General features: G+C 46.4%; 2 protein-coding genes across 3 annotated transcripts; one reads left to right on the top strand and one right to left on the bottom strand.

Moving 5' to 3' along the window:
• Positions 1-62: 62 nt before the first annotated feature.
• LOC120452996 (mucin-5AC) lies at positions 63-8575 on the bottom strand. 2 transcript variants are annotated; one of them, XM_039637500.1, is made up of 6 exons: positions 8500-8575; positions 7927-8064; positions 5693-5907; positions 2724-2964; positions 2274-2582; positions 63-2209 (listed from the first exon to the last, which is right to left on the bottom strand). In XM_039637500.1, the coding sequence occupies exons 2-6, from the start codon at positions 7964-7966 to the stop codon at positions 525-527; spliced, it is 2490 nt and encodes an 829-aa protein (XP_039493434.1). In that variant the 5' UTR covers positions 7967-8064; positions 8500-8575; the 3' UTR covers positions 63-524. The 2 variants fall into 2 exon arrangements, with proteins under 2 accessions (XP_039493434.1, XP_039493435.1); XM_039637501.1 differs by having other exon boundaries at positions 2724-2928.
• Positions 3597-5515, top strand: LOC120452997 (kinesin heavy chain). The gene is given in 3 exon segments (XM_039637502.2): positions 3597-4764; positions 4767-4986; positions 4988-5515. Coding segments are annotated over 3 exon segments (1353 nt in total). The 5' UTR covers positions 3597-3695; the 3' UTR covers positions 5052-5515.
• Positions 8576-15186: the final 6611 nt, after the last annotated feature.

Below are 15186 nucleotides of genomic sequence, written 5' to 3'. Positions count from 1 at the left end.
TTGCAATTTTAGGGCACCAAAAAATATTAAACAATATTTTTACGAATTACACATCATTTTATTTACAAGAAAACTTAAGGCTAATACAATTTCGTAGTGAATTCATTGAATATTGGACGACAAGTACAAAATAGTTCAATGCAATTTCTGAAAACATTCCCCAGCCGGTTCTCGCTACGGTTTTCGCTGCCAATTCGCTTCAATTTAACAATTGTCTAACGACTAACAATAGATTCGTTTTATTTAAATAACTAGATACACGCATGGAAATTCATTAGAACGCATCTGAAACGGATTGAATGAATGTACGCGAGTGTTAATGGGTGTCAAGCGGGTCGTAAGTAAGATATGCACGCAAATGGTGTTTGCAATTCTGATGAGCATGCTATTCATGGGAGGATCTCTCTTTAAATTACTGTGGCACCTATGTATGTGGGGGGTATGTGTGGTCCGGAAAGGGTGGGCTATGGTTATGGTGTGGTTATGCAAGTAGTTAGTGCGAGTCCTGGGCAGGATCAGTGCGCTCAGTCCGTGTCGTAGTAGGCGTAATCGTAGCTGGTGTCCTCGTCTGCATGTGGTGGCCTCTTGCCAGCTGGTCGCTCCTTCTTCTCCAGCTGCTGCTGCTCCTTTTTGCTCTTAGCTGACTTCTTGGACTCCACGGCTGGTGGTGCACTTGTTGTGAAGGTGGTAGTGGTGCTTCTGGCTGTGGTCGGAGGGCGACGAGTGGTGGTGGTGGTGGTGGTGCTAGTTGTGGTACTGGTGGTGCTAGTGGTGCTGCTACTGCTGGCCTGCGGACTAGATGCCAGCTGCGGACTGTACTGCGAGTTGTACTGCTGCGAGGTCTTCTCCGCCTTGTAGATGTCCGCCCTCAGTTTATTGATGCTGGCCGCTCCAAAGTTCAGTGACTGGGCGGTCTTGAAGAGCTCCTCCTCGTCGCTGAGGTCCGATTCCCGCTCACGCTCCCTCTCCCTCTCCCGTTCCCGTTCTCGTTCCCGCTCCTTTTGGTAGACGGATTGCTGTTGGCTCTTGGGATGATGATGTGCCTGCTGGAAGCCATGTGGCTGCCGGCTGGAAACCACCGGAGCACTTGTGGTCGAGGTAGTCGAGCTGGTGGATCGATTGCGCAGGAAGCGGATGCGATTGCGTGGGAAGTCGTTCTCGTACAGCTCCGGATGATACTGTCCATCGTCCTCATCCACATTGGCATGTGGATTGGCGGTAGTGGGTGGAGCTGAGGTCACCGCACTGGCTGCCTTCTTGGTGGCCGCCTGGGTGGGTCGATGGGTGAGCTGCGTCTGGTAGCTCTGCTCGTACGGTTTCTTGTAGGTGGTGGGTCGGAAGGTCGTGGGCGTGTAGGCATCCTTGGCCCTGGTTGTGGAACTGGTGGTGGGATAGTACAGCTCCTGGTCAGCATACCGCTCGGTGGTGGCCTTGTAGGTGATGCTTCCCCGGCTGGTGAAGGAGCGCGGCTTGGAACTGGGTGCGGAGAAGGGAGCTGGCTCCTGGCCACCCACTCGGGTCACCTGTGGCTTGTGTCGCTGGTAGTGTGGTTCCAATTGGTTTGGCTTATTCTGCGCCACCTGGAAGGGTTGGGGCTGCTGCAGCTTGGTGCTCTTCGAGAGATCCACAAACTCGTTTTGGTTGATGAAGTTGGACTCCTGGGGACCCAGTTTCTGTTTGCGCACAGCCGCCGTTGTGGGTTTGCTGCGCTTCTCAAAGTCCTGGACTCCCTTGCCCGTCACCTTGGTGGAGCTGGCCGGTGGCGAGGTGGTCTTGAAGCGGTAGGCACCGTTGTTGGGGTTATATGTGGTTGGCTGAATCCGTTCCTGCGTGGAAAAGTCATTGGAACCGAAGCTGAAGCGACTGGTGATGCTGCTGCTGGGCCGCGGAGTGGTGACCGCGCTGTAAGATGGACTCTTGGTGTGCGGTGAGCTGTCCAGGAAGTCCGTGTTGAAGGTGGCATGCAGCGTGATCTTCTTCAGGGACTTGGTGGTGCTGGGAGCAGCGGTGCTGGACGGGATCGGACTACTCGAACTGGAAGTGGAACGTTGGCCACCGCGCGTGGGCGTGACCCGGGTCGTCTTGCGCTGGTTATCCGTAAAGTCATTGGGCTTGGGGCGGCTGGGTTCCTCGTCGTATTCCCGACCCCCGTGGCGGTTGGAGAAGAAGTGCGAGCTGTGGGAACCCTTGAAGATGTCGTCCAAGTCTTCTGTGGATGGGATCGTGATTAGTTATTGGGCGGTGCTGCAAGCCAAGAGCCTATTGTTTCTTACGCTTGGAGTCGTCATTGTTGCTGTAATTGTTGTTGTAATTGTTGTTGTAATAGTTGCGTTCCGTCGCGGTTGTGGTCGAAGTGCTGGAAGTGGTGGTGGTGGTGCTGCCCAAAGTGGTCGGCGTGTAATAGGTGGAAATGGGTCGTTTGGTGGGCTGCGTGATCTCCGATTTGGGACTGGAGCTGAAACTGGAGCTGGAGCTGCCACCTGTCTGGGCATAAGTGGGGCGATGGCGTGCCTTTTGCTCCGCTCCACGATTGTTGTTGATATTGTTATTGTTGTGGTTCTCCTTAGAGCGTCGTACATCGGCTGCAATTAAAGATAACCCTTTATAGAGTAACCTCAAGTCACGACTGCCACTTCCGTTCAAGTAACTAAATACCATTCGATACCACATACCAATTAATTACTAAATAACTTAATTTTTTGTAGTGTAAATCTAGCACTTACCAGTTTCGGCGCGTTGAAGGTGGAAGGTGGCCTCCTCTTCGTTGGCGGATTTGCTCTCGTCGCCGCCGCTGTAGAGATCGTTGAGATGGCCATTGTCGTAGAAGGAGGTGGCCTTGTCGCAGTCCACATCCAACCAATTGGCGCAGATCTGCAGCTCCTGGTCGAAGGCGGTTGTGTTGGGACAGAGGAATCGATAGTCCTGCACCTGTTGGACAAACGGATTAGCTCTTCGATGAAGGAGCTGCGCAATACAGCGAAAGCATCAAAAGCACCAAAAACAGCACCATTAGATTGGCAGAGCAACATGCAAAATTCAATGTTAAATGTGAATTCGATTAAGCCAAAAAAAAATAAAGCATTAAGGCCAAGAACTAGGCAGCAGCTGCAGCTTGTTGTTTAAGTCTACACTAAGTCAATCTAAACTGGGCCAACATTGCAATCGAAAAAAAAAAGAATCATTGATATACAAATAATAAATATTTCCACAACACTAGTGCTAGCAATAAATCATAAACAAGTTTAAGTTTTCCAAATTCAGAGACATTGACATGCGATGCCCTGATTAAATAGTTACAAATTGATTTTAGAGTTTCTTCTTTTATTGATCGGCAGTGTAGATGCACATATATCCAATCAGTGGCTTCCTTGTGAGGCGACTTGAATGCCACAGTAACCAGAAGCGATCGGTGGCCTGTCGCAAACTTTGGCATTTCCACTTGCCACTTGCCACTTGGCATTTGGCTTGGGCCGCAGGGAAGCCTCGCAGGCCGCGAGAAGTGAACGTTCTCGATCGAGTTCTCGATGGATCTGTGCATCTGGCACTGCAGTAACTGCGAACAGTAGGCTAATTGACAGCCTGGCATCTATTGTATCGTAAAACCAAAAAAAAAAATACATTCGTAAAAACTCACACGTCACAGCCGCGTACAAAACTCGTTTTTCCTATTCCGTTTGATTGTTCCTTTTCCTTTTATGTTATGCAGCCCGGGGACAAAGTGCCCTCATCCCGGCGAGATGAGGGTCTATCTGTTCCGCAAACTCTTGACATCTCCCACTGACTTGCAACTGGAAGTGAGCGCGGAGGCCATCAGCGAGGTGCTTGATCAGGTCCTCAGTGGACGCACCAGCACAATCTTCAGCTGTGGCGGCATGCCAATTAACCATGGAGCCGATCCATCGGATGTGGTCAGCCGCATCTTGGGTGAGCTGTTCACCCGCATCTACGAGTTGGAGACGAACATGGAGGTGCACGTTTCGGTGCGTTACGTCCAACTGAACGGGGAGTCGAACGACCTGGTGGTGAGCCTCAAGGGATGCAATCGCCGGTCGACCCGAGATCACTTTGTGGCCACGTCCCGCGGGGTACACACCTATATCGCGAGGGTCATGGACAAGGTGGCTGCAGGCGGCGATTACCCGCACCTGATCTTCACCGTCCATGTAAAGCAGACGAATGGCGATCAGTTGCGGAAATGTTGCGGCAGACTGCAGCTGGTCCACCTGCAGCAACTGAAGGAGGATTCGCCGCCACTCGAATCCGACACGCCCCTGGACACGCTTATCAATTTGTTCCAGGCACTAGCCAGCAGCCCGAAGACTCACATTCGGTACTACAACATTCGACTGACAAGAATACTCAATCAACTAATGGGCAACGGGAGCAGGACGGTGATAATCAACTACACGGATCCGCCGAAGTGTAGGGACCATCTAGTGGCACCAGCACCCACTCCCTCGCCAAACTCCAATGTCCTTGTGCCCTCCGAGGTGTGGAGAAGAATATTGAGGCAGGAGCGGGCTAAATATCGCTGCTTGCGGAACAAGGCTTTAGGAATAGTGGTGGACAAGGAAGAGCTACTGCGATTTCTGGAGAGCCTTGAAGCAGGCGAAAGTTCAAAGCAGGACTTTATGACCTCAGGGATCGATTTAGAGCAGCAATTAGAGCAGAAAATGCTGGAAATTCGCTCAGAGGCAGAAATGTCGATTGAAAAGCTAAAGGACCTTCAGACGGACATAGATTACTTGACGGAGAGGAACTGCCACTACAGCAACTAGACGTAAAAAATTGTCAACTGATTAGGCAGAGCAATCTCTTGCTGTCCGTTCACATGGAGCTAAGAGATCAAACGCGAAAGTTCCAGGACAAGATAGCCGAGTACACGTACATGTTCCAGGGAATGTGGCAACGGCAAAGCTTGGATATACAGGACCATGAGCGCAGGCAGCTGCGCCAGCTGTCCGAATTGTTTGAATCCATGTGCCAGTCAGGATGCAGATGAGCATGATGCATATTCACGGAAGAGCCCGTTGGAAGACCCTAGTCTATAGCACTTTGCACTCGGCTCCCAGCGAAGCACCCGCTTAAAGGTCAGCCAGTCAAGCGTCTTCTTCTTCTGGTTTTGCGAGCACCAAAGCCATCCGGCTATCCGGACCAGTCACGAACCATTTGGAGCCATCTCACACATTCCCCAGTGCAGCGCATCTGACTGTGCCACTTTGCCATTTAGCTGGCGCGGCGGAACCGAGCCATTGGCTGTCGGCAAGTTCGTTGCCTAAGTCTTTCGTTTTACGCTGTGATAGAGTTGCAGAAAAAAAAAAAGATTTTTATTGAGCACTATCAAATTTGCCTGCAACAGCATAAATTCTATATTCTGTAATGTTTCGCCCTTGTCTGCTGTATGTGTGCTTTATGTGCTGCCTATCTTTACGTGAAATCTTAAAATTGTAGATTAATCTAAGTTAGTCAATTAGGTAATAACTTTGGCCAATAAAAAAATCATTAAAATTTTTAAGTATTTCCATTTTGATTCTGTGGTAGATGGTCGGAAAAAGAGAAATACAAATATTTATTACCCCCTTTAAATGCCTAGTTAAAAATATGATTTCCACGCCAATGTCATTCGCTGCATGACCCACTGCTGCCTTGATCTCAACCAGAAGCACTTGCACCTGGGCACAACAACACTTACCCCCACTCCGGGCAGCTTGACGCAGACGTGGAACATCTGGCACTGGGTCTCCGGATCGGCGTAGTAGCCGCCGAGGATCTTGTCGTGGCAGGTGAACTGCGTCTTGGGCATGTTCTGTAGGCTGTAGGTGGGCCAGGGTCTTCCGAAGGCCAGGTCGTCGTCCTCGTCGAGCAACTGGGCCTGCGCGAGTCCGTATCCACTGCAAAGTGTCGTTGCTGCAAGAGTGGAAACAATATAAAAAAAATAGTAATCAGAAATCGTGATCTGGTTAGGTATGGTCTTCAAATGGCACCTCAAGTGGTGCCAGAATCGAGTCGCATGGGTATTTAGTGGCAACTGATGCTGGTGCTGATCGAGACGATGCTGCTGTTGATGGCGATGCCTGGTGGTCAAGTGACCTTCGGGCCGCATCACTTTCGCTTACAACTGCGAGACGGGCTCGTGATTTATGTGTGCCGGAGCACTTGCTGCGGTCCAAGGCTGTGGAGCCACTAACTCGGTTCTGTGAGTGCTTGGGATCGCTTTTTATTTACTTTTTCGGAGCATCGATTGGTATTTGCGATGTCGAGCGACATCATTAACATTTTGGCCAGACGAACGATATACGATCGCTGTGGTAACAAACGGATCCACTGGATCTACTGGCCACATAGGGGTCGCGCAATTAAAATGCCAAGTCAATCAAATTCACGGATTACGCTTGTCGTACATGTGTACACATTGGGCATTAAAAGCAAAACTGACCCAGGGATCCGGCTAATTACCCTGAGATTGAACAATGTATCATTGTTGTCTTTTGGCTTTTTATATATGTACATTTAGATATATCTTATGTTTGCATATATGTATCTTTTTTATTCTGCGAAGCTTCTGTTCTGCAGACAGCGGAAGATGGTTTCGCTGCAATTAAGGCAAGTGTAATTGCCATGGCAAGCTGCAGAACAAAGCTCCTCTTCTACGGCTGCAAATTGCAGTCGCAGGTTGCATAATCCCCCAGTGCGCCCCCATTTATCATGCCAAAAAAAAAAAAAACACAAAAAAATTGTTAAAGGAAACTTCAAATGCAAAACAAAGAGAAAACAAGCCATCCAGCACAGTTCGAAGAAAGAAAGACGCTGTGGCCGAAACTCGACTCTGATTCGCATTTAATTCAAGTGAATTTCAAACCCAACTTTCCACCCCAGCAGCGTAGCCTATTGTTTGGCAGTGAACTATGACTGGGCAGATGGCAGATGGCATGGGGCACAGGCACTGGGCAAAGGCATCCATGGCAGCCCCTCCAACCACTGCAGATTGTTCGATTCCGATTTCAATTGCTTGGTTGCCGAACTGAATCTACAAATTGTTCAAAACTTTTGGACCAACTTAGGCTCTCACGCAGTTCAAATCCCCATAAGCCACTGTGTGTTGGGCGTTGTCCGATTCCAACTCTCGCTGGAAATATAATTTACAGTATGGTAATTATGTTTACTGATGACCCACTCTTAGCCGTAATTGCCATTTCTCAGCCTTGTCTTCATTTCTGCCTGCTGCGGGGGCTGCCAAGCAAATTACGCTTGATTTCAAATGTGATCGATATGAAACCCATTGAATGCCATTAATTTCTTTCGCGATGGACCTTGAAGCAGCGCACTGTTTCTGTATTTCGTATGTTAAAAAACGAAGCCTAATGAGCATGCGATTTTTTATGTTTACCGATATGCCATCTTTTATGTTTAGACACAATGTGGGATTTTATAGAGAAGGTTGATCGGCAGCAAATAGGTTCACAAAAAGCAAAACTTAGTTTTTAGTTGGAAAAACGAATAGAAAGTTTGTACTCAATCGATATCGAATATCGGCGTTTTTCTGAAAGTTTTTCCAAAGTTACAAGTAGGTGAGGATTAAGACAGTACTTTTAAAATTTGTCATCTAATTGTGGGTAAAAGTGTGACATCCACAAATGGGAAAATATCACAAGGAAAAGATGTACACAACTATAATGTAACTAAATAAATCCTTGGCTTTCTTTAAACTTATACTTTATGAAAAACATGTTTTTGAATATAGGGAATTTATTTTGGGGTTGCTAGAAGAATCTTTTAAATTTTTAAAGATTACAAAAAATGTATGCACATACTTAAATGATTTTCAATTTATAAATTAAGGAAACATACAAATTGTTTAACCCAAATTTTAATAAGTGCTAACCATTTAAAATAATATCCTTTTTGAGACTCAAAAATTTTACTCACCCAAAAGGAAGGCAATCATTGCATTTCTAATGCTCAGCATGTTGTATTAGTTTTTATAATCCAAAATCAGGATGATATCCAATAAGTAATCCAGAGCAATTAAGCTGATAGTAAATGTCGATTTTCACATGGATCGCACTGCAAAACAAGAGGGCACAACACCAGAAATCTTATGAGTATTGGAAGGGATTTGATTGCAAAACTCCCCACTGCACAAGATTTTTGCTTCTTTGTTACTTTGTTTTTTTTTCTTTGTATTTTTGCTTTTTTTTTTCACTAACTCAACGCGAAAATCATCGCCATAAAAAGTTGTCCGTCATGTAGGAAATGAGCGGACAGCAGGGCAAAAATTCTTCAAACTTCGATCTTGTATGTAAATGCGTACGAAATGTGTTTCGCAAGGTGCGAAAACTACGGAAAACCCATTTAGATGGTGCAGCGAGACGTTGAAGACGTCTGCCTCCGCCGCACTTGGCTGGGCAAACAGCGGAAAGCACAGAGTCACAACAGAACCACCAGCCGCCAACCAGCAACCACCAACCACATCCACTGAGGAGCAACCACCAAACCGACCGGAGGAGACAGGCGAACCAGGCGAGTTCAGCGGGCAGAGCGGGCTCGCGATGCGCGATCTGTGACTTTATCGTCCACGTTGTCGAAGCGAAATGATTTCTGAAAGCGAAAGGAAAACCACTTGGAGCCCATCGCGGCGCTGCTTCCAAGGCAGCAACCGCAGTGGTGCACAGTGGGACCAGACTGTGTGAATCCACATTTAGTCCCTTTTACTATTTGTAAATAGATTATCACATTCTTTACTTTCGATCTTAACTGGAATACCTCCATTTAAACATAAGTAGTTTTAAATTACAAACCAAGTTTTGAATTATAATCTGAATCCTCATTTACGCGAAATCTGTAAGAGTTACAAAATGTTAACTCCGCTTTTGTTGAAAGCAAATAAATGTAGTTTTAAAGTTCTGTATCTTGTTAGGTATTTTTCTGTATCCTCTTAATAACACTTATTTTTATGCCCATGCCCACTGTGCGACGTCGACGCGAGCAGCGCAGCGGCGTTCCAGCTTCGTCTCGCATCTTCGTGGTCGTCTGCTGTTCGTTTCAGTGCTTGTTTTTCCAACGCTTCTTGGTTCTGCTGCTGCCTTTTTGGCTGCGGCTCGCTGTCGTATGCTTAACGCAAATTACGCATACGCAGCGTGTGACCATATGACACTCACTTTGTTGCATTGTACGCGATACACCGACAGCCAGGAGTCGCTGGCGCTCATCACTTACGTCAGCTGGCCGCAGGGCCCGCTCATGATTATGGGCAAGCACTCCCCCGCCCGACCAACGACCCCACATCAATTACGCCCGCTGTACACTGAGAAATAAAATGTATGCAGAGAGAGCTTTACATATCACACATAAATTTAATCAAATTTGGGCACAAAAAACTATGTGAGTAAAGAACAAACACCTCTCTTTGATTTGTAATTTTATAATATCTTGAAAAAATATAGCAGTTTATTACAATACAGTAAAAGGAAGGCACACTTAAAATTTAATTTCTTTTCGAACCATTTGAAGTTCTTGATTTTCGCAGTGCACCTGGTGCAGCAAGCTCGTTGGTTGTATCTTCCGCTGGGTATTATGTCATAGCCGTGGCGGGGCTTTGTCATTTGCTGCCCCATCTGCCGTTGCTGCCGCGGCTGCCATGTCGGGGCAAAAGTCGCGGTGCCACCGCCAATCCGGTTATGTGTATATGGGTGAGTGTGGCACGGTGCTCCATGGATTTTGGGGGGATTTCGGGGGTGACGGTGACGGTTAGCTTGACGGCATTTGCTGCAGTGTGGGAATTTACACGCCTGCTACTTTTGGCCAGATCTTTGGCGGATCTTGGGCGTAGCTGCTTAGATTTTCTATATTTGCTGGCCAGGAAAGATGGCTGGCAAGCAACCTCAAGCTGTCATGTCACCTGGAACTGAACTGAAGTACATAAGCCGAGTCGCACTGAACTGGCAGCTTGGCATTTCAAAGTTGAGGTTGCCTGCCGGAAAAAGGCCAGGCAGCCAAAGTCATGCAGATCAGCAGCTGGCGAAAAAATGTCAACTAGAGGATGACTTTCAACCCGGTGTGGTATGGAGTGGAGCAGTTCGGAGCGGAGCGGAGCCATCTGCCAAAAAAAAGAGCTGTGGGAAGTGGCCGCCATCTTTCTAATTTGCTGCCGATTGCGATTGTGCAAGAGCCGTAATGCTGTTTGTAATAAATGTTTGTTCGCCTTGCCATCCAACTCCTGTGTGTGCCAATGACTCACGCGATCCCTCTGCGTGGGAAAGGCCAGCAATAAGGAAGTGCCAGATGCCAGATGCCAAATGCCCAATGCTTAATGCCCAAGTCCCAATTGTTATTGGAAGATGAGGTCCGACACGATCCATCGCTGGGCATTACACAGCATCCAAGCGCATTGGATTCTAATTAGCGGGCGCTTTCAATTAAATACCAATCTATTCGTAGCTTGAACGGCCTCGGACTCAACGCCTGACATTGATGAATGTGCTCGCCGACAAAGACACGAATTCGGTGTTTCACCTGGCAGCGACAAGCTACAGTACACCAGTACACGCCAGAATCCATTGGCGGGGTAAATTATTTAATTTTTACTCATTATGTAAGCCCGATGTGCAGTAAAAGTGCCGAAAGCATTTGCACAACGTGTGGGAGCCTATGGAAAATGCATTCACCACCATCACCACCAACAGCAGCAGCAGCAGCAGCTAAAATTCAATTAAGCTGAAGATGCGCCTGAACAGACTCTCGACTCTCGACTCTCGATCCCATCCCATCCATCCCACCAGCAACGCGCCAAAAGATGCCAAAAAACCAGGCAGAAGCTGGTGCACTCAAAGAGCCAACCACACAGAAAGAAAATGCTATCCTACTTCCAAAACAATTTTATAATTGAAATCAAGAGATTACAATGTAGATTGTGGTTTTTAAAAAAGCTACAAATCGTTTTGAACTTGAAATACTTCAGGCACACATTTATTTCCTTTCATATCGATGTAAATTTTTTCCTGCGTGCACTAACGAGTGTCGAGGATTGCGATTGGGACTCGAGCGGGAATTGGAAACCCAGGTCGTTGAGTAATTGTGCAGCAATGAGCATGGGCTGCCAGCAGATTTTCCCGTTGATAAAGTGCAGCTCTCGGAAAACCTTTGGCAGCGTACCGCTCATAATAAGGAATTGCATAGGTACATATAAATGTATTTACACACACATAATTTCGCATTGGCTGCCTGAGATTGGGATGAGGAGGATTCCGACTCATATTCGGATTCGGCGATTGCACGTGGCAGCGACAGCCGCAAATGGAGACGGAGACGCAGCTGTGCAATTTACAGTTTTATGGATGCGACGGCGCTTGCGAAACCAAGCGAATCAGCGGCTCGCTGGGATTGGATTGGAATGGGTCAGTCAGGCAGTCGGATAGTGGTCAGTGGTCAGTGAGCGGACTGCTTGGCTAATTTGACGCATTGCCGTGATGCGGCACATTTGAAAATCAGCAAGAGAAACGCAAAAAGGCTTAATGAAAACGAATGACTTAGGCAACGAACTTGTTTTCAATCTGTTGTAAGAGATCTTTTCTAACTAGAACTATTGTTAACAGGCCTAGCATTATAATACAAATTTTATGTTTGTTGGGATATATAGATATCTGGCAACTCATATAATTTAATGGTTTTTTTCGGTTAAAATTAAGTCTTCTTTTAATTCTAACTCGTAGTTATTGGTTGACCATTATGCTTTTAATTTCTATTGCCTTTAAGGCATCCTCAGTAGAAAATCGAATAGGTTTTATGCTCTACCCAATTAGTATTAACCGATTTAATTGCTGCAAGGTGCAGCAGCTTAATTAAATAAGAAGCCCTAAAGACTATATTATTTACAAGCTATATATTTTATAAGGTGTTGAAGACTTAAATAAAACTAAAGAATTTGGCTGGCCATCCACAGTTGTAAAGCATACATGCAAACAGGTTTAATACCTGCGCCTATTGACAGTCAATAGATTCAAGCATTCTAAATTGCATTTACTGGCACTCGTAAACCGACTTAAGCTGCCATAAGCAAACCCAAAAACACGGGGATCGCGCAGTCGAAATTTGCATAAAATGTGCATTAGTCGCCCGCCTCCGCCGATCCAGCGACCTCGCCACCATCATCATTATCACCATGGTACCATGGCATCATCGTTCCATGGAGGCATGGAGGCATGGAGGCATGGAACTGTGGAACTGTGGAGCCACCACACTGCAACTGCCAACCGAGATCTCATACCATCCCAGGCATTGGATCGGCCACACCAAGGCGCAACTTGTGCCGAAATCTGCACGACGAAACGTGAGAAAATGTTATAGTCAATGCAGTTGCTATGCCGTCTACATAGAGGCAAAATACGAAAATAAATAATAAAAAAAATAAAAAAATGAAAAAAATATTTGCTAAATTATGGGAATGAATGGGACGAATGGTGGCGGCGGGCGGTAAAGAATTCGGATCTCCAACTTGCAGATGCTGCGGTCTCTGTGACTAATTGCATGCCCATACAAATGCACTTTTCGTAATGCCGGAATATGTGTGAATTATTATGCAGTCGAATCTTCATTGTAATCATGTTAATGAGCTTTCCGCCGTTCAGTCTTCATTGTTCGTGATTATTCTGGCCACAGATTCTGAGCCAAATGCCAAATGGCCAATGCTATGGCTATGGCTATGGCTAGCTCCACTGACCAGGATGTTGAGCTTGGCTTGGGCATTGCCAAGACAACTTTTATTTAATGTTTATTCAATTAGACGGCGGCTTTTGTCACCCAGCAGCAGCAACAGCAGCAGAAACATTGGCTTTTTCCAGAAACTCTGCCCATCGATGGGTCTTCTTCGTTTTGCCAGCAAACATTTTTGCACAAAAACGTTTTTGAGGAGCGCCACTTGCTGATCGTTTGTTTGCCAAAAACACGACAACAACGCCAGGCACAACAGCAACATCAGCCCGCAACAGCAAGTACACTCGGAAAAAAACTCAGAGCTTTTACAACTGCTAAACTGAATGTTTAAATTATATTCCATATGAATCCAATTACGGGTTTCTTACAAAGATATTTTACGATACAAAGAATTGATTTATTTTTTGGAAGCACTAACTTGAAATTTTAAAAAACGCTGCCCTTCAAAACGAGTTAATTCTTTCTGTGCACAAAAGCGCTAGACGCTCGTTGCTGATTTATGCGTTTTGCAGCATTTAAATTGGCATTTATGTCAAACTGCGGTAAGGGTAAGTAATATTTTGTATAATACATTTCGCTTTATTTGTTTTATAAGCCAGCGTCCTTGGGGTTTGTCGGCATCGACACTTTTCCAGCTTGGAGACTCTTTCCCATGGCTGCCACTCGCATAAGTTTCTGATGATGATGATGATGATGATAGTTTTGATGCTGGAGTCGGGCATTACTTTTTATATATTAGCTTAACGTTCGCTTCGACTTTATTGAGCCGAAACAAATTGGTTAATTGTTCCACAATCACTTGCATGTTTGGCAATGCATGGCCGGCTGTAAATTATTCATTATTCCACTCCAGCGGAGTATTGAACTTTGATCGCATAGCATTTCTGGTCAGAATCAGATGCGAGCATAACTTGCCACTCACAAAGCGCCGCAGATCCTCAATAGCAGATCTTGAGTTGAGTCAGCGTATGCAGACAGAATGCCAGTGGCCTTGGGGCAAGCTGAGAATGTTGCAGCAGCATCAGTGCAGCATTAGTGCAGCAGTAACATCTGAGCAGCATCCACTTCCACTTTGACGATGGCTGAATCTTTCGAAAGCTGGCAAATCCGTTCGGCTTTCAATGGCTGTTATAGTTTCAGTGCGAGACTCCATTTTTTATTTTTTTCCGTTTTATGTGAAAAATCACATCGCCGCTCGTCAGCCAAACGAGAATTGCCCAATAGGCAGCAAATGAAAATGTGTTGGCGTAATTAATTAAACAAATTATGTGCATTGCGCAGACGCATTGACGTTTTTGGTGCAGTCGATTTTTATTAATTTCACTTAGCGGTGGGAATGCACCAGAGCTATAAAAAGTGCATCAGCTACAAACAGGCAGCAGTGCACTTTTGGTCAAATAGTGATTACAATTGCGGTCGCCGTAAACGTTTGGCAATGTGGCTTTTACGTTCGCCAGCCATATATCGGCCACTTATGGGCACACAGGCACACCTGGCTCCAAATCTCGGCACCATTGCTCCTCCAAAACCCAGTACTTTGTGCCATTTTTGGGCCAAGAAATTCTTCAACAGCAACAGCAACTCAAACTGCAACTGCAACTGCAACCGCAGCTGCCTGCCTTGTCATTCATTGTTTGTGGAAAATGCGGCTCAATCAATTATTAATTATACGCCTTGTTGTACTCGAGTGCCAGTTTGTGCCAGAGTGCCAGAGTGCCGGAGTCCATCCATTGTCTGCAACATCTTTATATCGGACACATCTCCTCTGCCCATTTTCCACTTTAAGCTGCCTGGGTGTTTGGCAACACTTAACAACCGCATCAAAATTAGTTTCGTTATTGTGTTAGCCTTCGGCTGGCCAACTCCAACTCCAAAAAGCTCCAAATCCTCAACTCAACTCGAAAATCGACTTCGCTTCAATTGATTTCTTACGTGCGTGCGGTTTGCCGTGACTAAGTGCGTGTGGGAAAAAGACGAGCCACCACCATCCACGGAACGATTCGGTGGCCCGGAAATGCAGATGGCCCTTGCGGCCAGCAATTACGGCTGCAAATAGGCGTCATCCCGAGACTATACGAATACTATACGATTTGGGATACATATACACCATATGCCGCCGCCGACGCCATGGCACAAAAACCATGACACAAAGCCACTTGGCTGGCTGGCTGGCTGGCGGCATTTGGCGATCGCTAAAAGTCACATTGTTGACCTTTTTGCGGTCTTGGGGCCGCGTGGAGAAAAGGTTTCTGTCTCTTCTGAAGTCCCTGTCCGCTCTGCGCGGCTCATTAAAATAATATTTAACCTTTGGGAAGACAAATACTTGTCGAATATGTTGGTATGTTGGTATGCCGAGAGATCTCTTTTGTCGAGAGCCAACGAGCCGTGAGCAATTAAAAATTAACTGTTTACTTTTAATGCGCAAAGTTTGACGCCGACCCCAGCCCCGCCCCCTTTTTTTTAGAGTCTTCCGCCCTC

The sequence above is a fragment of the Drosophila santomea genome, chromosome 3R (genome assembly GCF_016746245.2).
Source record: "Drosophila santomea strain STO CAGO 1482 chromosome 3R, Prin_Dsan_1.1, whole genome shotgun sequence".
Lineage (NCBI taxonomy): Eukaryota > Metazoa > Arthropoda > Insecta > Diptera > Drosophilidae > Drosophila > Drosophila santomea.
This window is presented reverse-complemented; position numbering and strand designations above follow the sequence as displayed.

Coding starts and splice junctions, on each gene's coding strand:
- LOC120452996 (XM_039637500.1), bottom strand. CDS start 7,966: ATGCTGAGCATTAGAAATGCAATGATTGCCTTCCTTTTGG. Junction 5,908..7,926: donor AATGATTGCCTTCCTTTTGG/GTGAGTAAAATT, acceptor CCACTCTTGCAG/CAACGACACTTTGCAGTGGA. Junction 2,965..5,692: donor TCAAGCTGCCCGGAGTGGGG/GTAAGTGTTGTT, acceptor TGTATTGCGCAG/CTCCTTCATCGAAGAGCTAA.